This window comes from Sinohyriopsis cumingii, chromosome 5 (assembly GCF_028554795.1).
Source record: "Sinohyriopsis cumingii isolate HCF-2022 chromosome 5, ASM2855479v2, whole genome shotgun sequence".
In the NCBI taxonomy this organism is placed as follows: Eukaryota; Metazoa; Mollusca; class Bivalvia; order Unionida; family Unionidae; genus Sinohyriopsis; species Sinohyriopsis cumingii.
Genome location: NC_142965.1, coordinates 99,398,103 through 99,425,477, shown reverse-complemented (window position 1 = coordinate 99,425,477; position 27,375 = coordinate 99,398,103). Strand labels below are relative to the sequence as shown.

At 37.2% G+C, this 27,375-nt stretch overlaps 1 protein-coding gene across 1 annotated transcript; it reads left to right on the top strand.

Annotated features, from left to right (window-relative positions):
* LOC149799857 (serine/threonine-protein kinase nekl-3-like) lies at positions 1-27,194 on the top strand. Its single transcript, XM_089958291.1, has 7 exons — positions 1-262; positions 10,471-10,523; positions 11,365-11,437; positions 12,660-12,813; positions 21,199-21,336; positions 26,140-26,824; positions 27,150-27,194. The coding sequence occupies exons 1-7, from the start codon at positions 1-3 to the stop codon at positions 27,192-27,194; spliced, it is 1,410 nt and encodes a 469-aa protein (XP_089814417.1).
* The last annotated feature ends 181 nt before the right edge of the window (positions 27,195-27,375 follow it).

The window sequence follows — 27,375 nt, the reverse complement described above, 5'->3', positions numbered from 1 at the left end:
ATGGCGTCCCCAAAGTATGACCTACTACGTTTGCTTGGCTCAGGGACTTATGGTCAGGCATGGCTTGCAAGAGAAAATACAACTCAAAGGAAATGTGTGGTGAAGGTGATCAAAGTGGCAAATTTAAATGACAAGGAGGTGGATCGGTGTGTCACAGAAGTGGAGATACTGGCCTGCTGCAAGCATGTCAATGTTGTGCGTTACAGCAAGGCATATATTGATGCAGGGGCCCTCAATATTGTGATGGAATATGCTGCAGGAGGTACGTAATTCAGACTAATGTCTTGTTAATTGTGACACAATTACTGAACTTCATTGTTTTTAAGATCATACTTAATTGCATTTTTTATTTATAATAAACTTGTTTAAGAAGTTCTAGCAATTTTCTTAAAGTACTCAGTGGTTCAGATGATGGCATCCTTGCATTAGGAAGTGAAAACTTTGACTGCAGTGGCTTATTGTTGGTTTTCTTTCTGTTGTTTGCAGGTTTAGACCTGGTCAAAACCAGCCCGAGCTGGTTGTCATCCATCTCTTAAGCGCAGTCCTTGCAGAACTGCCACATAATTTGCTACAAATGCAGTAGATCCAGCATTTATGCTATTCAAATACTGTATCAGTGCTGTAATATTAAAGTACATTTTCAACACATCAGTGATGTAGTCATGCAAATTGAACTTCAAAAATAATGAATAGTGCTGTTGTCCAGCATGAATTGCCATCATGCTGCAGTCTTGTAGAACTGACTCCGACAATTCACAACAGTGCTCTGTCTCATCTGGTGTTGCTGTTATACAGCATGCAGTTCTCCTGAATTCATGCAAGATATTACCTAGATAAATGAATCAATACTGCATTTGTGCTGTTTTAACAGATTTTAATGATGTTGCTGTAAAAATCTTGTTGATTTGGAAAGAAACAAGTTTGTAACATGCTGCAGTTATGCTGTGTTCACTTTTAAAGATGCTGCTGCTATTGAAAAATATGTTATAAACAATAGCTGTTGATTTCAGTATAGCTGGCTACATTAGTTAATTATAAATATTATCTTTTTGAAAAGACTATTCTATAACAGAAATAATTTTAAGTTGCATGAACAAGGATATGATAGTTCTATCTTATGACATGCTGAGATATCCTGGTGAAATAGTTGGCAGTTTCCAGTCTTTTAAAATAATCCTGAGATTTTTTGAATTCATGACCGCAGCAGGAGGTATCATGATGTCTGACATTTTATCTATCAGCTGTAGGAATCCGTCATGATTTCTCTGGACTTTTTTGTTCTGCAAGTCATCTGGAGTCTGGGTATGTCAAAACCTACAGACTTTTATCATGCAAGAATTCTTGGTCAAAAAATGCTGGAATTTCTTGCAATCAGGATTTTTTTCTGATTGTTTCCTTTCAGAATGTCATCTGTCAGCTTCAAATTTATGTTTGTAAAAGAAAAGTGAAATAAAAATATATTTCCTTTAAAGCACACGTTATTCAGAAATTTACCACACAATTTGTAAAAAGCAGATAAGAAACAGTTTGGTAATTATATCATTAAATTTGTGTTAAGTATAAATTTGTATTCCTATACTTAAGAGAATCATGTAGACTTATCTTTAGTGTCATGAATTTAATATTGACATTAATAGAGGATATTTTTTGAGTGGACATGCAGAAATATTTGACAAGTGGAAAGATTGTATTGTCATGAGTGGCCAATCTGCAAGTGACAATATAAAATGTTCAACTTGAAGAGTGAAATATTTTCATGTATCTAATAAAAAATGTTGATTTTATTATAATTTTATAAAGACAAAAGCCATTAATTTTCATGGGTTTTATCCATTAATGTGCCATTGTAATTAACAACGGCATTACTACATAAATAAAAAGACGTTCCTTAATTTTGGGACAGTGACATTTTACAAATTGAGCTTCTTTAAATTGTGTATTTTGTCAAATGATGACTATATTCATACAAAAAAAAAGATTTTTATTTTTGTTACCATATTTTATGCGTATATAAATACTGTTGAGGGGGAACAACTAGAATGTAAAAGGGCAGTTGTATCTGACAGGCTTCAGAGAGTAATGTCTTAAAACAAATGATTTTAATGATTGTAGTTTACTTGTAAGGAGTTTTGTTGTTCATTTTGTTCATTTGTACATTCAAACTCAGGATTTTGCCTTTTTGTTGATAATCCTAGATTTTTGGATTCAATCTTGAGTAATATATCAGGTATTTCTGGATTCATTCTTGAGTAATATATTGGGTATTTCTGGATTCAGTCTTGAGTAATAGATCGGGTATTTCTGGATTCAGTCTTGAGTAATAGATCGGGTATTTCTGGATTCAATCTTGAGTAATATATCGGGTATTTCTGGATTCAATCTTGAGTAATATATTGGGTATTTCTGAATTCGAGTAATATTTTGAGTATTTCTGGATTCAATCTTGAGTAATATATCGGGTATTTCTGGATTCGATCTTGAATAATATATGTATGGTCCAGATAATACATGCACTAAGTCACCTTTATTTGCTTTGTGTCACTATTGTGCAAGGAAAAGATGCATGTTTTATTAAGAAAAGATGAAACAAGTAGCAGCTATTTAAATATTTTTTCGTGTTGAGTACTGTCATAAAGAAATTTAACGGCATGTTTGTACATCAAGGTATTCCAGTGGGAGGTTCCACTGAGCGAGTTATTTAAATAATTTCTAGTTTCAATTAACACCATTTTAAACAACTATTGAATTCCTTCCTTCCGCTAGATTGTAGAATCCCAAGTGAAACTGCCAATCTAATAGTAAAGATTGTAATTGTGTGTGGGTGGCATACGTGTCCAGCAGTTACAGCAACCATGATCTTGCACATGTAGGATACTACAGCTACAACTGTTTGGTTTTTTTGGCATCCAGTCCAGCAAAATAGTCACAAAAATACTAATGCTGTCACTCTGCTGGTAACTCGTGCATATAGTCACAGCAATACTAATGCTGTCACTCTGCTGGTAACTTATACATATAGTCACAGCAATACTAATGCTGTCACTCTGCTGGTAACTCGTGCATATAGTCACAGCAATACTAATGCTGTTACCCTGCTGGTAACTTGTACATATAGTCACAGCAATACTAATGCAGTCACTCTGCTGGTAACTTGTGCATATAGTCACAGCAACACTAATGCTGTCACTCTGCTGGTAACTTGTGCATATAGTCATTGCAATACTAATGCTGTCACTCTGCTGGAATACTAATGCTGTCACTCTGCTGGTAACTTGTGCATATAGTCACAGCGATACTAATGCTGTCATTCTGCTGGTAACATGTGCATATAGTCACAGCAGTACTAATGCTGTCACTCTGCTGGTAACTTGTGCATATAGTCACAGCAGTACTAATGCTGTCACTCTGCTGGTAACTTGTGCATATAGTCACAACAATACTAATGCTGTCACTCTGCTGGTAACTTGTGCATATAGTCACAGCAATACTAATGCTGTCACTCTGCTAGTAACATGTGCATATAGTCACAGCAACTCTAATGCGGTCACTCTGCTGGTAATGTGCATATAGTCACAGCAACACTAATGCTGTAACTCTGCTGGTAACTTGTGCGTATAGTCACAGCAACACTAATGCTGTCACTCAGCTGGTAACGTGCATATAGTCACAGCAACTCTAATGCTGTCACTCTGCTGGTAACTTGTGCATATAGTCACAGCAACACTAATGCTGTCACTCTGCTGGTAACATGTGCATATAGTCACAGCAATACTAATGCTGTCACTCTGCTGGTAACATGTGCATATAGTCACAGCAATACTAATGCTGTTACTCTGCTGGTAACGTGCATATAGTCATAGCAGTACTAATGCTGTCACTCTGCTGGCAACATGTGCATATATGCAGCATTGAATTACAGCAGTATAATGATGTATGATTGGAAAATTAATTTTTTGCTGTCACTATACTGGTAACCTTTGCAGCATTCATGCCCAACTAAAACCACAGAACAGAATTGAGTCAGATTTGATGGCATTCATGTCCAACTAAAACCACTGAAAAATATTGAGTCAGATTGGACAGCATTCATGTCCAACTAAAACCACTGAACAGAATTGAGTCAGATTTGCCAGCATTCATGTCCAACTAAAACCACTGAACAGAATTGAGTCAGATTTGATGGCATTCCTGTCCAACTAAAACCACTGAAAAGTATCGAGTCAGATCTGACATCATTCATGTCCAACTAAAACCACTGAACAGAATTGAGTCAGATTTGACTGCTATGTCCAACTAAAACCACTGAACAGAATTGAGTCAGATTTGATGGTATTCATGTCCAACTAAAACCACTGAACAGAATTGAGTCAGATTTGACAGCATCATGACCAGAAGATCTTTCATGATTAATAAATCATGCAGATCTGCATTTAAATAGGTCTGTTATTATCTTTGTAGGAAGAACTTTTAAGTTTTTGAACATTTAAATAAGTCTGTTATTATCTTTGTAGGAAGTACTTTAAGTTTTTGGCATATCATGCAGATGTACCATCGTGACTACCAGTAACTGAACGTAGAGAAATCTATGTAAGTCCATCAGATATGGCTGTCTTTAGCAAAATAGAAAACCTGTAACTCACTTCTCAGAAACTACTCTGCAGAAATTGACCAAATTTGACAGAAAGCATTCTGATTATAAGGGCTTCCATAGCTGTACAGCTGTTGCTAGTATCCACTGTTACTAAATGTAAAATATCATTTAAATGGCTTTCATAGTGATACAACTGTTGCCAGTAAATACATCCACTGTTAATAAATGTAGAATATCCTTTAAATGGCTTCTCAGAATTTAACCAAATTTTGCAGAAAGTCTTCAGGCATGAAAGTCTTTTAAATAAATAGAAAAGTTGCCAGTCTGCAATCAAATATGTTTGCTGTTGCTAAATATTAAAAAACCATTTATAACTTCTTCTAAAATACCACATAACAGACTTTGACACTTTGTCCCTGTTTGAATTACTGTTACTAAAAGTTTTACACAAGTTTAAAAACAACTGCTGTACAGTATTTTATCAACTTTGATTTGGAGCTTCCTGGCATTGAACCTTTCAGTATTGAACAGATGATGCTGATGCATGCCAGTAAATACAGATTTATACACAACAAAACACAGATCCAGTTAGTTTTATTATAATTATACTCTTTGCCTACAGGGACTGTTTGCTGCTACTTATGAAACTGTTTTGGTTCATTCTGTCAGTGAGTGATTCAGCAGCTACTGATTGGCACAACATGGTTGTACAGAGGTCACAGCTGGTCTGTGAAACTCCCTGACAGAATTTTATGGATAACCCTTGAGTAAAGTTTCTTCAGCGGAAACTGAAGGAGCCCTGCGAAGACTGGGCTGTCCAATGAAGGTTGGGATGACAGTGGCAACTGTGTGGACTTCACTCAGTGGTTTAGTTTGAATACACCATATAGTGCTGACATTAGATTCTTGGGTGAAAGAATGGAATGGAATGAAGTGAATGCCCAAAGAAAACGTGCAGCAGATGTTGTCCCCCAAGAATTAATAGTTGGGAAGCCTTTAGTGTTCAATGAAGAAAAAAGAGAATGTAAAAAGTGTTTGTCTATACAACAGCAGTATATCAACAATAATGTAAAAGAAAGGTATACATGCTTGTAGGAATAGATCGACAATGGCAAGAAACATCATGTAATTACTATAAAAAGACTGGTATTATGACTGTAACAGCAGCCTCTGACTTATCACGACAAAGCCACATGAACTGCAATAAGTCTATGAATTATGATAAAATTCAAATCATGTGAGAATATCTTGGAGTGGTTCCCTGTGTGTCTTGGAATAAGACAAAGATGAACTATGGGAATTTGAGAATGGAAATGAAAAACTTATCACATCCAACTCATATGAGAAGCAAGATGATCACATCCATGAAATGGGTAGAAGAATACCATGAGAATGCAATAACACCTCCAGGAATTAAGAAACTGATGAATATGCACAAGTGCCACACAAAGAACACTGGTATCACACGTGTACAGAACTCCACACATAATGGGCACAATTAAGTGCCGCACAAAGAACACTGGTATCACACACGTGCAGAACTCCACACATAAAGGATAGGCAAGAGCCACACAAATAACACTGGTATCACACGCATGCAGAACTCACATATAATGGATAGGCACAAGTGCCACACAAATAACACTAGTATCACACACGTGCAGAACTCCACACATAATGGATAGGCACAAGTGCCACACAAAGAACACTGGTATCACACGCGTGCAGAACTCCACACATAATGAATACAGAAACGCAATGAACGACTGTGGAAACTGGAACCACAGCAGTTACATCACATGGTACATTAGCAACAAACTGGATCCAGAAACACTCCCCTAGGATAATAATCATAATAATCATAATATAATAATAATAATAATAATAATAATAATAATAATAATAATAATAATAATGCTTTATTTATAGAGGGTGACTCATTAGTCAAGGACCATTCTCCCTTGAGGCCCTCTAAGGAGAGTAAAACAATGCACATTATATGAAGGTAGCAATAATTACTGTTTACTTTAATATGTTTAGTATTAAAATACTAAATTCCCTTATGTATTAGAAGCACATACATGCTCATAATATCTCTTCTTAAATACTCTAATATTTTCAGCAGATTTTACATGTAGTGGAAGCTTTTTCCACATAACTGTATCAGAGTATTGGAAGCTCTTTTTAGATTGTTCTGTTCTTGGTTTTGGTGGTAGGTTTCCATGTGATATTGGATGGAAGAACAGTACCAATGTGAGACCTTCTATCCCTGTATGTTGAATGCAGCATGATCATGGTTGCTGTATATTACTATCCGCATCCATGGCCATGGCCCTCTGTGCTGCTTGAATAGTACTAAGAGGTGTGTGAATGTATCTTGTGTAACAATCTGAAGACCATCGGCCCAGAACTCTGATTCTGTGGTCTTCCAGCTGGGCCGCTGCCACTGAAGTAGCTGCACCTATACAAAATGAATGGCCACTATACTGGGAAGTGTCCAGTCTCATCTTACAGTAGACAAGTCGCATATGATTAAGGAACACAACTCTTGATTAACGTTTGATCTGTAGCCGTAATGAAAAGTGGGGCATATTGCTGGGGTTATGAACGTCTCCTGAATTGCATGAAAGTCTTCAGAGCAGAGTATGGACATATAGCATGACCTGTGGCATGTAACTGAATGGTCACACCCCTATGAAAAGGGTCAGTTTTTTGATGATTTTAACTTTAGAAATGCAGTTTCTAGGTGGAAATGCACATCGCCCACACAGAGATAAATGGTTGGATTGAAAGAATCCCGAATAGTGAATTCCCCACATCTTGGAAATCCGAAGAAAGCAACTATGCAGACAGTCAACGACAACAAATCTGTGTCAAATACTCCTGCTCGCAGAATTGTACAAATGCTTGTCAGGATATTATATGTAATAGGCTGGCGCAGTTTTGCAGATGAACCTTTTTTTTTATGGCCTGGAAGATGGTGGCAAGACTTGGCATATTATTTCTGTCTGTGGTAAATGATGATTGCATACCAGCCTGCATATACTTGAACCTAATGCCACAGAGGTACAATTTTATTGTAGAATGCTTTAAGTTGAGGGCTCTTGCGCAGTGTGTCACAAAGTATATTAAGGTGTTCTCCGTAATATCTGGCAAAGGTTGCATGTTTGAGGCAAAGCCACATATCAGCATGAAGGTCCTAAAAATGTTGAATGCAGTGTTGTAGGCGATTTGTGTAGCAGGGCTTAAAGTTTGGTTCCATAAAAAGTTTACCTCTTTGGAGATCATCAGACCATGCAGGTGAAAACCAGTGAGTTTTGAAATAACCCCCTTACCCTACTTTGGATGAAGCATCTGTGCATAATTCAAGATCGTCCGAATGATTGTCAAGAAACATGGAAACTCCATTCCATGAAGCTAAAAATTGGTGCCACACGGATAGTTCCTCTCTGCAATTTGCATCTAAGTGTATGTAATGATTGAGTTTCCTGACTTCGGTAGATAGTCGTATGAAATATGACACAAACGCTTGTCCTGGTAGGATAACACGAGTAGCAAAATTTGTGTCCCAGTAACTGGAGTAGTTCTCGCTTGCCGACACTCTGTTTGTTAAGAAAGTGTTTCACAATACACTCCACTTTATCCTGCGGTAAACGTGCTTGTGTTTGCTCCTAGTCCAGAATTATTCCCAAATATTCTATAAATGTACATGGGTCAATGGTCTTGTTTGGAGCTGTAGGAATCTTCAATCTGTTGAAAATTAAAGTCAACAAAGCCATTATTCTCTCAACCACATGCCAGAAGGAGGATCTATTGTAAGAAAGTTGTCAAGGAGGTGCAAGATGACATCAGTACCATAATTATGAATTGCTATCCAACAAATTGCTTGATTTTGGACTTGAACGTGACCCGAAAGGGAGGCGAACACATACATAATAATGTCCTGTCCATTTTACACAGAATAAGTGCCATTGTGAAGGCGCAATGGGAATCTGTTTGAAAGCGTCTGAAATGTAAGTTTTGCACATAATAGCTCCCTTACCATAACTCTGAATAATTTTAATGGCATCATCAATCTTGATGTAGCTTAGGGAGCATCCATCCTTGTCATTAAGTTCATTGATACTTGTATGCACGTGATCATCATGGGGAGAGGACAGGTCAATGATAAGTCTCTTCTTTTTTAATATTTACCTTCTGCGATGCCGATAGTATTGACTCTGTATTCTTGATATGGTGGAGATGGGAAAGGGCCAAGCATGAAACCTTTGGCACATTCCTTTGCCAATAACTGATCCACAATATACAGCTGCTTAGAAGCAGAAAGCAAGTTTTTGCACTCTTTTGTAGGCAAGTGAGGTTTTTGCATCATAGTGTCGAAACCATGTTTCAGACCAGAAGACAAATTGTCAATTTTTATAATGTTGGCCTCCAATTCATGTTGTCTGTTGGGATAAACTGAACAGATGATTTGTTTAAATTTTCTGAAAGCCATTATGAACTCACTTAGACTAAGACACTTAAGTAATCAGGGATCATTCTTCCCAGCCTTGTCATCATGATTTGATAGATCCAATTCAAAGTGTGGTAGCAAAAGAGTAGCAAGATTGACGTGTTTACCCTTGAGGATCTGCTTCCACTGGCTTTTGGATACTGCGTCGATCGCTGGTAGTATTTCCATTGAAACTCAATGTTACTGCATCAGCTGATCAAGTGATGTCATAGGCTGGGCTACTGGCAATGTGTAGAGCCGCCTAAGAATAACTCCAGAGAAGACGCCTGTTGTTGTGCCATGATGTTAGTAATGGAATTATTTAGGTCAGCGATAGAACGCTGAATGGAGTGGATTGAGGTCATTATGTTGGCTGGAGACAATGTGTTTTCAGGAGTGGTGGCCATGTTGGAAGCAGTCCCTACTTCCAGAATACTACATTGTACTATCGTTTCCACTTCATTGAATCCCACTGCCGCATTAGCATGAGCAATGGCCGTACTACGGTGACTTCGACGTGGAGTTAGCTGTGGAATGAGGGATGCTGCTTCTTCCTCTGACTGGTATTTGCTGGGTTCCAATTGAGGTGTGCTGTTCCTCTCTTATCTTGGTAAACGATCATCAGGCCGTGAACTTGTGGAAGGTGCATTATCCATGTAGAGCTGCCTCAAGGCGTTCTTCAGGAGAACAGAAGACACCTTAATGCCTATAGATTATAGTTTCCACTTTAAATGGAGAGTAGTCCAGTTGAACGGATTGTCAAAGTTGTATGGGACTGATCTCTGTCTTGAAGAGCATGACGCCATTGTTTGTAAGCAAGTAAACTCATGGAGGGTCCAATGAATGGCAGTTAAACTCCTGATGAAATCCTGGAATAGGAAGATGAAAATAAACAGGGAATTATAGATCCGGTAAGGAAAGTACGTGTTGTGAAGTTAGTAAAAGATGCACACACAAAGAAAATTTGTAACGCACAAATTTTTCGACTGAAATATGCATGCTGTCGCTATCAGCTCCAAACTAGAACATTTGAAACAAAAGACGCTGCACCTGACAGCTGGGACTGTTTTGATTGGCTGGCAAGTGATGTATTAATACATCTCATGCATATTAATACAGACTATTTGCATGAATGGTTTTAAGTGGGGTCACCTATTGCTGTGTATAAACTATGCTTAAGTAAGCACTTAAGCGACAATGAAGATACAAAAAATAGGGAAACCTTGAAACAGAGGCTTTTCATTGGAACAAATTTAAAATGGCATCCAACTGACCCATGCTGCTTGGCCAGCTTCTCATGCATTTGGCATTAGGCAGACGTCAGGTGACTGATCTTGGGTCCACATGAGCCACTTGTTCAGTTGCAATAATTGTTTATATTTTACAGGGGATTTGCAGAAGAAGATACAAGAGCAGAAGGGGATTCATTTGCAGAAAGAGGTACATGGAGACTTTGGATTTATTCTATGATCAGTTGATCTTTTTGACATCTCAGGGTCAAATGTTCCAGTTTTGGAGGTTGCAGTCTGTAACATGAATATATGCAAGCTTTACTCTCTGAATGCTGGCTCTTTAATGCCTTGTTACAGGTAACATGTGAATATATATATATGTTTGCATATCTGAGTGTAGTCCATTTAATTTGCCTTGTTAAAGATAACATGTGAATATATGTATGTTTGCCTGTCTGAGTGCAGTCCATTTAATTTGCCTTGTTAAAGATAACATGCAGATATCTTAGGTTACCTGTCTGAACATTGGATAATTAATTTCTTACAGATAACTTGACTTTGTAATTGGAAAGCAAAATTGTTGGGCTAAGATTGTTAGTTGGTTTTTAACTTTCTTTGAAATTTGTTGGTCTCGAGTTTAATCTCTTAGTGTCTGGCAACTTTCCTAATTCTTGTCAATTGGCATTAATGTATAGGTCACATTGTGCTATAAATTGCTGCTTAGTCTATCTGGTACAAGTATTATATAGTTTTGCTATCCTCAAAAGAACATGTACTGCTGCCCAGTAGATGTAAATTGTACTACCATGTACTCTCACTTACAAGTCTAGTCAAACTGCAAGCAACAAAGATCCTGATCAGCCATAGCATACTGTCCTGCAGTTCAGGGTCTGGGTTGTTTATGACACTGATTACTGCTAACTGCACAGACCCAGATCTGCTTGTGCATTATGTGTTGGCAGATCTGGTCTGTGCAGTTTGCACCTGGATTTGACTTGTAAGCGAGTAAATCAGGTACATTAAAACAATTGTTGATTTTCTCTTTTCAGACAGTACTTGACTGGTTCATCCAAGTCTGCCAGGCCCTTAAGTATATTCATGACAAAAACATTCTGCATCGAGGTAATGCAGTATAACCTTTGATCTTCTGTGCATGAATTTTTATCTTAAGTCCAAGTGTTGCAAAAAATATTTTGTAGTTACTTTTACAGTTTATGGAAAGGTTTACATTAATAAGGTTAAGTTGGAATCATTAAGTGCTTGTTGACAAGTAAATTTGTAATGGCATGCCATTTTTTAAAAAATTCTTGGTATTTAGTTTGCACTAATACAGGTCCGCACCTTTTAGTTTGTTAGGATCCATTTTCATGATTCCATACTTAAAAACTTCTGATAATGAGCCTTCAAAAGAGATTAAAAGTTGCACCAAGTTACAAAAAAGTGTAATACTGCTGCAAGAAGTATATGAATGACAGTTAAAGAGGAGTTGACAAAACATTTAATGTTCTGCTAATCTCTTATAAATACTGGGTAAAGAGATATCTTGAAGTGGAATGATACTGAGAAATAGCCTTGCCTAAAAAAATTTTTTAAATAGCACTTTCAGTACATTTATCATGTGGAGAAAATGGGAGTTATTTCCCTTTCCCACGGATACACCAAGGCATCTGACCTGGGCTTGCCTCATTGGGTAACAAACCCATGACACTTGGATTAGGAGTCTTGTGTTCTAGCAGCCAAAATTACCATAGATTTACCAACAAATATTGTGAAATGTTACATATAATAACAAAATATCTTATTTATGAAGCTGTTGCTACTAAGAGTCCTGCCAATTCACTTTCCCTGTATGATTGTGAAGAATACAAAAAATGATCACATAAAAGCATTTGAATTTATGCTTCAGATGTCATGCTTATTGAGTCATTGTAACCTTTGAACATGAAAACTAAACCCTTGTCTTGTTTACATGTTACCAGATTTGACTTTTGTTCCATAACGGAATGGATAATCTTGCAGATTATGTTGTAATAAAACCCTTTTGTATTAGGAAAAGGCTGCAGATTTCGTTAGTCCAATGTTCTAAATACACGCCACTTTATTGAGCAGTGCTCCTATGCTTGAACCATCACTTTTGAGGCCCTTTAAACCACTTAACTGTTGCTATTAAACAGTTACCTGTATTTATTGATCAGGTGGCTACTTTAAGATGGGTTCAGCTAAATGTAAAATTAAATGTTTAGTCCAGTTAGTTCTGAATAGTGTGTGGGTGTGGGTGCATTATTGAAATGTTTTTGTTGTGGATTGAGTTATTATTGCGTCAATTTTGTTTTCCTGATTTCAGATTTAAAGGCCCAGAATGTGTTCCTGACCAGTCATGGAATAATCAAGGTAGGAGACTTTGGTATTGCAAGGATGCTGCGTAATCAAGAAGACCATGCTGTTACTGCTATTGGCACACCACTGTACATCAGTCCTGAGATCTGCTTGAGAAAACCGTATCCATTAATTGTCTGTTGTTGAAATCTGTATTTTCTTGCTTGTGGTAAGTATTGCAAAATGAAATGCATTGAAATCTCACAAGACCACTCCTTCTTCCACCAAATTATGGCTTCTTAATTATGACATCAGTAAGATAGAAGAATCAAACAGGTATTTGTAACTTTGTAATATGCATTGTTTTAGTCTATAAAGCAGTCAGATATAAGGAAAATTACTAAATAATTGGTCCATTGTCACAAATCATGAATTAAAATGTTGTAGTTTGGCTGCAGCAGCATGAGGCTCTGGTAGTCAGCCCCCAAATCAACTGCTGTAGTGACCCCATCAGCCAGGCAGAGCAGTGAGCCACTACAGTAGTAGTTGAGGAGATAGGAGGACAAGCACATTGTTTTCCATAGCAAATTTGGACTAAATAATGAGTGCTACTTGAGAGTGGTCTTTATTTTGTGATGGTTACAGTAGCTTTTACTGTATGAACAGTGGCCATGGTCAGTATGAACCCAGTAGTCATGGTCAGTATGAACACACAGTGGTCATGAACAGTATGAACACAGTTGTCATGGGCAGCATGAACACAAGGTTGTCATGGTCAACATGAACACACATTGGTCATGGTCAGTATGAACACAGTGGTCATGGTCAGTATGAACACAGTGGTCATGGTCAGTATGAACACAGTGGTCATGGTCAGCATGAACACATTGGTCATGGTCAGCATGAACACAGTGGTCATAGTCAGCATGAACACAGTGGTCTGGTCAGCATGAACACACATTGATCATGGTCAGCATGAACACAGAGTGGTCATGGTCAGTGAATATACTCTTAATAGTTTATTTGATTTAATCGCCTCAGAAGAATAAGTTCAAGCATTATTGTGTACTTTGATAGCCAGGGTATTGACAAGTTCAGTGATGAATAAAAATGTATTGCCTTGGTGTGCATCTAAATATGACTTAAAATTACCTCTTAAGGACAAGATAAGTATTTTCTGAATTTGTATATTTTACAGGTATGTTGGGATACATGTCCATCAGAAATAATGTTATGGTCCCTATTTCCTTGATACAGAAGTAATCTACTGTATTTGATTTTTTTATAGGTTCTTCAAATATTATATTCTGGTGTTATCTGCCCATCTGTCAAACATCATTTGTTTGTCCCACACTTAACTTGGTTTAAGGCTGGCGAGATTTTTATGAAGTGTTGGCTGAATCTACATCATGAAACATGTCATTTACCATAGTCGGGCTTTTTGTGTCAAGATCAACATCATAGCAAAGAACAATGTAACTACGTGACATGTCTGGAGTATAAATTTTGAACTGCTTAAGATATTTCAACAGATCTTTGCCCAGTTATCTATTATATAATGTCATGTATCATAGCTCTGCCTCCTGCTTTGATATCAAGGTCACTACAAGGAAAAAATAATTCAGTGGCTGGTATACTAGTTCAAAGTATAAAAATGTGAACAACTGAAGATATTACAGTAAGACTTGAAATTGTTATACATGATTGCATCCCATAGCATGCCACCCCACCTCAGGGTGAAGGTCACATCAAGGGAAAATAAAACTTTGCCTTGACTCCTTGACCCAGGTATGACTTGAAATACTTTAATACATTTCAGTGAACTTTATTCGTCAAGATTAGACAGCTCGGATCACATATCATAGACATGCCCTTGTCCTCTAGGTCACAAGAAAAAGGGAAAATATAAATTAGTGACCTATATACATGTACGATGTTTGAAGCAGTGAAGATGTTTTGATAAAACTAGAGTCTTTTATAAATCTTGACTTGACAGGATTTGTATAGGTGGTTGCACCACTTGCCCTGCAGGTCAAGGTAACTAAAGGGATAATGCAAGGCAGTAAGCTGTCAGTTTGAACCCTTTGGGTATTTTGATGAAATTTCACCCAGGTCCACACTTGATCATTCAGTCTCTGGCTGAAAATTGGCATATCATGTGTCTTGTTTATTGTAAAATGCTATATTTTGAACTTTATCTTCATATGCAGAGGGTTTTATGCTGGTGCTTGATGTATTAGGTTTGACTGTTTAAATTTTCTTAAGTCTAATGTCATTACTGGCATTGATTCAGTTTTTCACAAAATCATAATTCTGGTTTTGAAACATTGTGAAGACCTTAAATCTGAGTATTATCCAAGGTAGAATGTAATAATGGTATTCATAATTATAATAAGTCCATTCTGAAAAACAGTTACTGAGTGGGTCTGGAGATGGCTTATCAGTCCGATCTGGGCCCAGAAGAGTCTGTTTCCGTGGGGACATTGATGTACAGGTTACTGAATGGGAGTTGCAGAACTGCTGTTCCTGGATTTGCACAGATCATGTTTCTCAGCTGTGCCCATCAGTCTTCTCTGCTCAAAGGCTGCAACACCAGCATTGACTTGACTGTGCCAAGCAGATTGATCAGCAATGCTGTCCCAGCTGTCAGGGTCAGTGCCTAAGCTCTTCAGCGAGGCCATGAGATCTCTTGCCTTGCTGTAGCTGTCCACAGAAGACCTGATTCTTAGGTAGGCGTTCTACTGGCATGAGGACAACATGGCTAGCCCATTGAAGTTGTGCCTTACATGGCATGGTGTGGATGCTTGTCATGCCGGCCTGAGTGAGCACCTCTGTGTTTAGTACTGTGTCCTGCCATCTGATTTTAAGTAGTTTTATCAGGGAGCTCATATGGAAGTGGTTCAGTTTTTTAACATGGTGGCTATACACAGTCCTGGAGCCGTTGAGTCTCTTTCGGACTTTAATGCCCTGTGGATGTCTGGGAGGTTGAATTCTAAGATTCATCTTGGAAATCAGTAGCCTGTGGTCTGTCCAGCAGTCAGCACCACACATGGCCTTGGTAACATGGACATCCTGCCTGTCATTCCTGTGGACTAAGATGTATTCGATCAAATGCCAATGCTTAGACCATGGGTTTATCCAAGTTGTTTTATTACAGCTAGGCGGGGCCCTGAGTGGTCTAAAGCGCTCTCCGTTATGGATCACTGCCATTTCACCTCAGTCTGCGCCGGTTCGAGTCTCAGATTCAGCCAATGTGGGTATGTGAGAAAGTTAATACTGGTTGCCATGTATAGCCTATTGTGTGCTGAAAAATGGCATTAAACCCCACAACAACAACATTACAGCTAGGCAGACATAAGACGGTGTTTGTGATCAAGAGATCATATGATGTGCACATCCTCAAAAGCAGATGTCTATTGCTGTTGCAGTTTCCAATGCCATATCTACCAGTAACTCCCTCCCACAAGATGTGGTCTGCACCAACTTGGGCTTTAAAATCAACAAGAATGATCAGCTAGGATTCATAAACAACAAAATGGAGGCTTTTTCAGAGATTAAGAGAGTTTCCAAATAAAGGGGTCAATGTCCCAATAGATGGCAAGAGGAAGAACAAATCTTAGCATGCTTGGTGCCATTTGAATATCTTTTGCAGTTCTTATGTGGATATTATTTGTCACATTGTTTCTAAAGTATGCTAAGATAGTAGGATTGAGATGATCCCCTTTGGCTGAAAGTTACAAAGGATTTTATTTGCATCCATCCCACCCCCTGCCAGAGCTATTGTTGTTGGTACTTTCTACAAAATAAAAAAGAATTTTGAAACAAAACTTATTTTATGTTCAGTTTTTGAATATGGTTCTTCATCTCTCTTTGCTGGAGATGTCTTTGTTTAGATCCCTGTTTTCAGGTTTACAGTTGTTTCCCATTTCAATGCATTGGTTCTAGTTGTGACCTTTTTTCATAAATTCTGATGTGGCCAGTACTACATTGCATTAGCCTGATAACGTTGGCCTTTGACATCAATCCGTCATTTCTTACCTGAAGGGGACATAACTCTCGCATTTGTGTTGTTCCTTGATAATCCTATACATGTTGTTAGACTTTGTTTTGCTCGTTTTCTTGTATTTTGTAAATCTGTTGTTTATGGGAGTGATCCTTTCTCTGTCTTCCTGGAAGAGGCGATATGCATCCCTAAGGAACAGTTGGTCAGCCCCAGTATTAGTTTACCCTGCCCAGTTAGGGAGGGATCTATCTGACCTCTTCTGCAGTCACACCACTTCCCTTCCATTTAAGTCATACTGTTAGTATTTTTCTTTAGTTCTTTCCAGGTTGCATCCCTTGACATGTCTGTGTGTTAAGTGTCGGATATTTGTCCTTTTTTTCCATACTATAAAGCCCCATTATATATTTGGGTTGATTCTTTAACACATGTTACTCCTAAGGCTTGACAAGTTTGGGCGTTAGTCCAGGATGGTTCCCTTGCCAATTTTTCCTATTAAAAGTATGTTTTGGCATGATTAACTTTAGGGCCTGCCACTTTTCCAAAATATATTTAATTTATATAGATGTCTCAAGAAGAAATTAGAAATAAATTTGGTACAATCATCAGCATGCTGAACCATTTTTTTAAAATTTTTTTTTTATTGGATACATACAATAGCATTGACAAGGAACAGCTCTATATCACTGATCTTTCTGACTTACATTTCATTGTATACCATGTACTTGGATTGGAGAATTTATATTTCTATCCAGTATTATTTGCTGCATTATAAATATTTGTGTGAAAACCATATGTTTTGAGCATTGTCAATGTTAATGTTTTATTCAAAGGTTGTGGAGTAATCTCTTTTCAAACATTGATTTGTACTTATTCTGTCTTAGTTTGTGTTGTTAAATGTTGTTTGTAATATTTCTACCCCCTTCCAGCAACTTTGGTTAATATTAGTTATTGTACATATTAATGTTTGGATTCTGTTTGCCAAAATTTTAAGAAGTATTTTATAATCTGTTTAGGAGAGACATCGGTCTTAAGTTTCATAGTCTTTATTTCCTCTGCCATTATAAAATTATCACATTGTATCGTGGATTCTTCTACGATTTGTACAAAGTTGATATCTTCAGTATTTTTCTATATCCTTTTGTGCTACATTTTATTTTGTTTACAACTCTTTGTAGAAATTGTATATAACTTGCATTATCTCTGTGTGACCACTTAATATGACATTAGCCTTTTTATGAATGGTTTCATGATCTTGTTCTCTACTCTCCTTAATTCCTCTATTTGATGTATCCCTTGTGATTAGGTATACAGGTAACTAAATTATTTTCATTCCATTTAGTTTGTGTTCATGTATGTTTTCTTATTTTAACCTAGTTTTCCTTGTATCTTCTTCAGTCTATTCCTTCAGTTTATTCCTTCCTGTCATATTAAAAATTTTCTTTCCAGCCCCTTTCTTTGGTTCTGTTTTATTGAGCAGCATTTATTATTTTAACTTCTGTTTATTTCCCTCCCATTCTTTTAATATATTATGGTTTTATTTAATCAAGAAATTTTCTAAAATTTCCAATTTTATTCTTTTATGCTCTTCTTTTAAAATTGAATTATTTTCCAAAATCTCTGTCCCCATTTTGTTGTTTTTAACTCTTACATTTATATTGATGATACATCAAATTTTGCAGTGCTGCACTTTTTAATGAATTTCATTCCTTCCTCTGCATAGAATGTATCAAGGTGATTTGCTTGGTTATTACTGTATGTAACTGTGTCATCTGCCTTATATGGCTTAAATATTCTCCACAAGTCTTATTATATTTATCAATAAAATTGTCTACATGATTTTTAAGTAGTACATCTTTCATATCAAAACCTGTGCTTCTATCTATATTTTCTATCCATTCCCAGTTAAAATCCCCTCCTGTAATAAAATTCTTCACGTAAAATTGCTGCACATATTCGGGGCCCAGAGTGGCCGAGTGGTCTAAAGCGCTTTCCATTACAGATCACTGCCATCTCACCTCAGTCTGCGTGGGTTCAAGTCTAGGATTCGGCCAGTGTGGGTATGTGAAAAAGCTTGCCAGTAGCTTATCGTGGGTTGGTGGTTCTTCCCGGTGTTTTCCCTGGTTCTTCCTCAACCATTTATACTGGCTGCCATACATAGCCTATCTTGTGCTGAAAAATGGTGTTAAACCCCACAACAACAACAACAACTGCACATATTCTGTACAAATTTTTATAAAGTCCTGCATTGGTACATATGTAGTATATGCCACCCAAAGGTTTCAATATGTATTAATCTTTCTTTGAATGTTTCATTTGTTGTTTTATTTTCCCCATGGTAAATTTAGGGAAGCAATATCTTGGTATTGTTGTTGCACCTGAATTTACAACACTTACTATTAGTTGTTACACCTGAATTTACAACACTTACTATTAGTTGTTACACCTGAATTTACAACACTTACTATTAGTTGTTACTATTGCATTTAGTTTTCTTCTATTTGTTGGGTTAGAGTAGTATCTAGAACATGGGTTTCCTGTAACTGTATTGTTTTTTTTTAAAATTTATTTAACTTGCCTATTTTATCACTTGTTAAACCATTTATGTCATGGATGAAACAGGTTTGTTCCCCACCCAATGGTGTCCTTGAAATGGGTGGTTTGGGTTTTGGTTTAGGCCATGATTGGCTTGATTGCTCTGTAGTTCAGTTTTGTTTTTTTTGTTATTGTTTAGATTCTGTTTGTTATTCTTTCCATTTGTTTTGACTTTATTTGTCTTTATCTTTTGATTATGCTGTTCAAATGGTATTTTCTTCTTTGTACCTTTCTTTCCTGGTGTCAGGACTCTTGGCAATAAAGTTCTCCTTGCTATTGTGGAGATCTTTATTGGCCAACCACTTGTTCTTGCTCTTCTCTTGGTCAGTCATTTCACATTCTTGGCTAATTATTTGTTCTTGCTCTTTTCTTGGCCAACTATTTGGTCTTGCTCTTCTCTTGGTCAAACATTCCTTGTTGCTCTTTTTTTGGTCAGTCATTTCTTCTTGCTCTTTTTTTGGCTAATCGTTTGTTCTTGCTCTTTTCTAATCATTTATTCTTGCTCTTTTCTTGGCCACCTCTTCTTACTCTTTGAGACAATCATTTAGCTGCCTCGCTTGGCACTCAGCATTAAGAGGTTAGTGTTAGGACTTTTCAGCCTGGTGTCAGGATGGTGTGACTGGGTGGGACATGATACCCCAAAGCAAGGCATCACTATAATCTGCAACACTGCAGATGTAATAGTGATATGACTGAAAAAATGTTTAAGCTACATTAAAAATCCAAATCACATGTGCCCTTCTCTTGGCCAGTCATTTGTTACTGCTTTTGTGGCAAACCATTTGTTCTTGCTTTTTTCTTAGCCAAGCATTTGTTATTTGCTCTTCTTTTGGCCAAGCATTTGCATTTGCTATTCTTTTGTTCAGTCATTTGTTCTTGCTATTCGTTTGGTCAGTCATTGGTTCTAGCTCTTCTTTTGGTCAGTCATTTTGTGTTCTTCTCTTGGCCAATAATTTGTTGCTGCTCTTCTCTTGGTCAATCACTTCTTCATTCTCTTCTCTTGGTCAACCATTTGTTCTTGCTCTCCTCTTAGCCAATTATTTGTTCTTGCTCTTCTCTTGACCATTCCACAAAATGTAATATTCCGACTCTTCTCTTGATGACCATTCCACAAAATGTAATATTCCGACTGTTCTCTTGATGGCCATTCCACAGAATGTAGAATTCCTACTCTTCTCTTGATGTCAATTCCACAGAGTGTAGATTTCCTACTCTTCTCTTGATGTCCATTGCACAGAGTGTAGATTTCCTACTCTTCTCTTGATAGCCATTCCACAGAATATAGTATTCCTACTCTTCTCTTGATGGCCATTCCACAGAATGTAGTATTCCTACTCTTCTCTTGATAGCCATTCTACAAAATATAGTATTCCTACTCTCCTCTTGATGGCCATTCCACAGAATGTAGTATTCCTACTCTTCTCTTGATAGCCATTCCACAGAATGTATTATTCCTACTCTTCTCTTGATGGCCATTACACAGAATGTAGTATTCCTACTCTTCTCTTGATGGCCATTGCACAGAATGTAGAATTCCTACTCTTCTCTTGATGGCCATTGCACAGAATGTAGTATTCCTACTCTTTATTTGATGGCCATTCCACAGAATTTTAGTATTCCTATTGTTGTCAAAAGTTTGAATTGTTGTGTTGGTATTGGTAGGTTTGGTATGCCTTGTGTTTCTGCCTCATTCTGTTTAGTGATAGTTTTTTTTTTAATCCCTTGGAACTTGCAAAGTCCTTCAGCATCTGGTGCATGGCCTGTGGTAGATACATCCCATGTACCAGGTTTTCAACAGGAAACCCATGACAGAGAAAAAGTAGGTAGCTTTTTGACATCTTAAATAGTCATTGAAACTGTTCTCACCCCAGTGTGTAGTGGGGAGAGAAAATGCATTTGGAAAGTATGAAAAATTACTATATTAAAATAGTGACTGTAGCTAGTATAGTAACTTCCTTAGCTTGTACAACAGCTACAACAATAAGAGTGACATGTGGGCTGCAGGGTGTTTGCTGTACGAGTTGTGCTGTCTTAGAGCTCCATTTGATGGCCCTGATCTGACCAGTCTCATTATGAAGATTGTTAGTGGACAGTATCCACCCATACCAGAGTAAGATGTATGAATTGATACATTTCTTGAGCTGATACTGTGATATTTTATTACTTTTTAGAGTATCATTATTGAAGATCGTCATGGGTGGTGTTTTCATGAGTGTACCAGACATTTAGTCAAAACAGTCAGCTGTTATTAATTAAAAAATAAAACATCAGCTTGATATTAATTGGGAAATAAAGCCAAGACAAAAAAATAGTGGTTGATTTCTTTCCTCATTCAGCTGGACCATTTGAAGTAGTTGAAATGTTATTTTTATCAATATGACTATTTTCCAATTCATATTTAACAATAAACAAATTGCTGTGCCATGTAAAATTTGGTGTTTATGGCCCTGATAACCAATGCTTTTTTTTCAGAATTGGTATTTCTGACAATTACATTTTTTGTTTTTTTCTTGGAAGTTTTCTCGAATAGAGCAACTATGACTCCCCCACCAAGAAAGTCATTAATAAACAAATAATGTCAGTTAAGTGTTCCTCATTTTAATTGGATTTTGCCAAAAATTCGCAAAGCATCAAGGCTAAGAAAAGATCCAGAAGATAAAATGATACCATTTACGTCAACTTAAAGATGTAAAATGTGAAATCTTTTGTCACTATCCTTGTTTGTCAGGCTGATGTTTAATCAAGATTGGCAGGAAAACTTTGTAGATCTTGAAACAAAGGGTTTCCACATTGTAAATAAAACTTTCTGAGGGTAGGAAATAATGTGCATCACTTTCACAGTGAAATGATGGATCAAGCTGGCATATTCATTCAGTCCCAGGCCTTTCTCTTGGGCCTGTTTTTGTTTTTTGTTTTCAGTCTTTATAAATCAACAGGGTTTAACTTGTTAGTGGAAAGAAACAGCTGATCCAGACTTCTGCATATCGAATTATCCAGTTTGGTATACCATTTGCATCAAATGAATCCAGTCCTGTAACCTTTGACCTTTAAAGCAAACTACTTGAAAGTCTGGCACCCTGACTTGACATAAATTCTGTTATTACTTGTGTTGAAATCAGTTATAATACTTGAGATTATCATGACCACAGAACAAAGTTTGATATTGTTGAATTTCAGTTTTGATTAATATACAAGTTTGTAATTTAAAGCAAATTGTCTGTGATGCCTCAAGGCTAGGCCACAAGACAAATTCCATCAACACAGCACTAGGTTATCTAAGTCCTTCTGTTGTTTAATCAGCCCAGTGAAAGGAATTAAAACATTTTTTTCAAGTCACTTTTAGAAACAGAGAATACATGTCTCACATTATTTCTGATATATGTGTGCTCAATTCTGCATGATTATACATACTTTACCATTTCAGGAAAACAAGATTCTTGTATTTTCATGTCTTTTTTCTTATTGCTTCCATTTTTTATAATTAGAAAAAGAGACAAATACAAAATTGTCTGTGTAGCAGCTACCATGCATTTGTGTCAAGTAAATGTTGCACTATCTTTTTGCCATCAATGCAAAAATTAAAAAGCTTTTTTTGAGAAGTAAGCATTTCCAACTGTGACGTCCTGTCGTATTGGGGTGGGGTTCTCCCAATATAATTTAATTAAATTAAATTGAAAGTTCCACTCTGGCTCGTTAGGTTAGAAAGTTAAATTAGTGATGATGTAGATTTACAGCTCTGAGCCCCCAGTCAGCGATGCCGACGGTTAAATTATAGAGAACACGAAGATGAAATTCAATCAATAACAATTTAATAAATGTGATAATTTAAATAAAAAAAAACGATAACTTCCAATCACTCGTCTTTCGCTCGACCAAGTGACAGCCTAATTCATCCCGTGATTTACAGTGTGAGTTCGATTTTCCCCCTGTCCTTGCATCTACTCATCTATTTCTTCCCGCTGATTCCTTCCTTCTTTCCGTTCCTCAAACTCCTTCTTTGTCTCTGTTTCCTCTCTACTATCTCCTCCAGCTTCGCTCCAGACTTCAGCTTCTCCTTTCTCCTCCTTTTATTATCTCCTCCTCCAATTCCGCTCCCAGACTTCAACTCCACCCTCTTCTTCCCTCCTTTCCTCCGTCTCTCTATCCGAGACAACGGGACCAAACTTTAACTGGTCTGTCCCTCAAAGCTTCCGTTTGAAGCTTTCTGTGCTTTGACCTTCCCGCTCTAAGATTTTCCCGCCAATAACGAATGGCTATTCGGAGTTTTGCTAACCTCTTCTCTAGGTAATTTCTCTCAGCGAACTAACTTTTGCTGGAAAACGCAGGGATATCATTCTACCCAAATCAAGGTCTCCCCCCATCTCGATTCTGATTGGGTGGCGCTGTGCCCCTGTCCAATCGTCTTAGCGGCCAGTTCAACCTGTCTGTCTGTTTGCAGGGGAAAGAAGTTAGGACACTCCCACTTCTTCAGGCAATTTCTTTTGATCTTGGAAACATTTTGACACGTAGGTGATAATTGGCTGTGTGCAACTCCAATGTCCGGTCCTTCGATTCTAGCCACAACAATCTTACATAACGGATTAGTGCTAGCCTTCGGCAATGTTCGACATCAAACAATGACCCGTCAGAATTACCTTGATTATACATGTTTCAAACTGGGCTACTCTGGGTCGGGGTAAACATGATACCAACATAGAAAAAAATTAATACTATAATATACAGCAGAACTTAATATATCATTGTGGAGATTATGCTGAATGTGACAAATGGTATATGAACTAATATAATTAAAACAGTTTTAAAGGAAAAAACATTTGGGCCTTCTAATTTGATAATTGGAACTCTTTTAATGGAAAATCTGACCATTCGATTTGTTGGAACAGGTGTAAAGGGAAAATGGTCCTTCAGGTTTGGTGATTGGAACAGGTATAAAGGGAAAATGGTCCTTCAGATTTGATGATTGGAACAGGTTAAAGGGAAAATGGTCCTTCAGATTTGGTGATTGGAACAGGTGGAAAGGTAAAATGGTCCTTCTTACTTGATGATTGGAACAGGTATAAAGGGAAAATGGTCTTTCAGATTTGATGATTGGAACAGGTATAAAGGGAAAATGGTCCTTCAGATTTGATGATTGGAACAGGTTAAAGGGAAAATGGTCCTTCAGATTTGGTGATTGGAACAGGTGGAAAGGTAAAATGGTCCTTCTTACTTGATGATTGGAACAGGTTAAAGGGAAAATGTTCTTTCAGATTTGATGATTGGAACAGGTTAAAGGGAAAATGGTCTTTCAGATTTGATGATTGGAACAGGTGTAAAGGGAAAAATCTGGCCATCAGATTTGTTAATTGGAACAGGTATAAGATTAAGATTATATAGATAACAAGGCAAAACTTTGCCTTACTGCCATATTTCTAGTCGGTGTTACTGTTAAAGAGTAATTGATTTTCAGTTTCTTGCTGCTTGCTAATATTATTATTTAGAGCCTGTTGTAAAGAATCAAAGAAAATCTCAAAAAGATTTTCCCAAAAATTGAAAGCAGAGTTGAGTCCAAAATTACATCATCTGGTAGTGCTTTCCTGTTCGCTCCTTCAGCAAATAAAAATTAAACGTTTACAGAATTGCAACTTTCATGGATAATAACTTCAGGAGGAACATGGCCAAAATACACACTCCTTACATGACCTGAGGTGTTGATTAATTTTTTAAAACAACTTTTTGTTGTTGGTAGCTTAATATCCTGTATACTGGATCCATTATGTCACATTGCATGTCCACAAACAAGTCAAATCCTAAAACCCTGTTTTGGGCAAATCACAAATAGGATCAAACTGGCAATACAAGGTATCAGAATCCCCATATACCGTTGCCTACCACCTAATTTACCTTGCTTCTGGTTTGTGTTCCAGTCGACACTGATTTCAGACCGATTTTTTTGCATGCTTTGAAATAAAAAGGTACCAGACTGTGAAGAACCAGTATAAATTATTTAAAAATTAACAGAATAATGTAGGATGTCATCCTACCTGATTTTTGCAATGATTTTCTTGTGCTACAATTTGTAACCAAGACAGACTGCCATCATTTGCTCTCCTGTGCTATATTGATTTCTTTCTGTGGAGTGGGACTATTAGACAATATATTAATATTATAATATATTAGACAATGCCTCCCTGAATTGGACAATCAATGACCCATATATAAACAAGGCTATTTCCATTTCTATTTGAAAAATCTGCCCAAATTACCAACTGGTTTTCTGCAATCTTGCCCCAGTGCCCAGTGCCAAAATTGGAATGGAATTTTCCAGAAACATTCTTCATTGATTTTTGGGCTGAGATATTGTTCTAGTTGATAGTTGGAAATGTGCAAGCTTTTTAATTTAATAAAGGCGAAGAATGGAGAAGTGCTCTTTTTTTGTTTTCTTGCCTTAAGTTGTAACTTTGTATCTGAGTTGAGAACAGGAAATAGTTACAGCAGCAATTAAATTATTTTGGGTACTTAATTTGAGTTATACATTTCTAAACACTTCATCATCATGAAACCGCTCCAGTGGCCTAGTGGATAGAGCATCCCCTTGGATGCGGGAGGTCGTGGGATCAATCCCTGGCCAAGTCATACCAAAGACTTATAAAAGCTGCCTCGCTTGGCACTCAGCATTAAGAGGCTAGTGTTAGGACTAGTCGGCCTGTTGTCAGGATAATGTGACTGGATGGGACATCATGCTACATGTCTGCGGCATGATGCCTCAGTGCAAGACATCACTATAAATTGCCACACTGCAGACATCGTAGCAATATGAATGAAAAATTGTTAAAGCTACATTAAAAATCCAAATCACACACACACTCAACATCATGAAAAATAATTTTTAGGTTTTCACATTTTTGCAAGTTGTGAACGATTATATTTGCAGACAATTTGGACCATTTCTTTCAAATATCATCACCCAACTTCTGGAGTCCGACACAGAAAAACGTTTGTCAGCAGCTGAAGTTTTGACTCTCCCAGAAATCAAGGCCATTATAGATAGACAGTACAAGCAATTACAGCAGCACAAGCCCAGAAGTCACAGTGTTTCTGTTAACAAGTCGCCATCAGATAGCAGAGTCAAGCCTCGAGCGCCCTCCTGTGGTGACCCTGTATCAAAGTTCAAAAGGCGACAGTGGAAGGACATGCCTCCTGCCACCATAAAAGTTGACACTGCTGAAGTTATCAGTAGAAGGGATGATAGATTTAAAGATGGAAAAGAAAATGTAGAGTATGAATCTCTACAAAATGCCAAAAAGCAAAAACCAGTGCCATTAGGCAATTTGCCAAGTAGAGAACAAGCAGTGCCACATGGATTAGGCAACTTGCCAAGCAGAGAACAAGAGAGAGCATTTCAGATGAAAGATACTGACAGCAACAATGATGCAAATGAAAAAATGGAAGACATTGTCAAAAATAGGGACAACTTGGTTGAAGATGGTGAAAATAATGCAGATGACATTTTCAGAGACAGAACAAATATACCAACTTATGACAAAATGAACAGAAAATGGGATGATAGAGATCAGAATAGCCCCAATACTCCGGACTGTGTGATTAAAGAATCCAAGGTAGTAATTGGTAATTTTTTTTGGTAAATCAAAATTACAATTTATACCATAACACTAAAGATGCAAGATATCAAACTGTAGACCCTAGAGGTGCAAACTGAGTCCTGAATTTGTTTTCCAAGGTCACTCAGATACTTCGATCAATGGCAGATATCAGGTCATGGAGAAAGATGACTAGACAAGTGAACGATTCATATTTGGGTTTTGGAGTTGACTGAACATTCCCCATGTTCACCATCTTTTCTGTTAAAATGATACTTTTAATTTTGGACTAAGAAACAATGCTTGCCATTTTAAGTTAAGTGAACCATTCCTATTCTCACAGTTAAGCTTTGAGCTGACAAAAGTTTTGGATCTCAGTCCCATCTAACTTAAACCCACCTGTTTAAACTTCTTTCCAGCTTAATCAATGTAAAGGAGAAGAAAAAAACAACTAAACCAAATTTGTTCTTTCCAGACAACTTGCATAATAGTTTTAGCACACCAGTATGTGTAATATGGTTTCTGATTTGTAGAACTTCAAAAAACGTCTCGAGTAAAATCTGTAATAA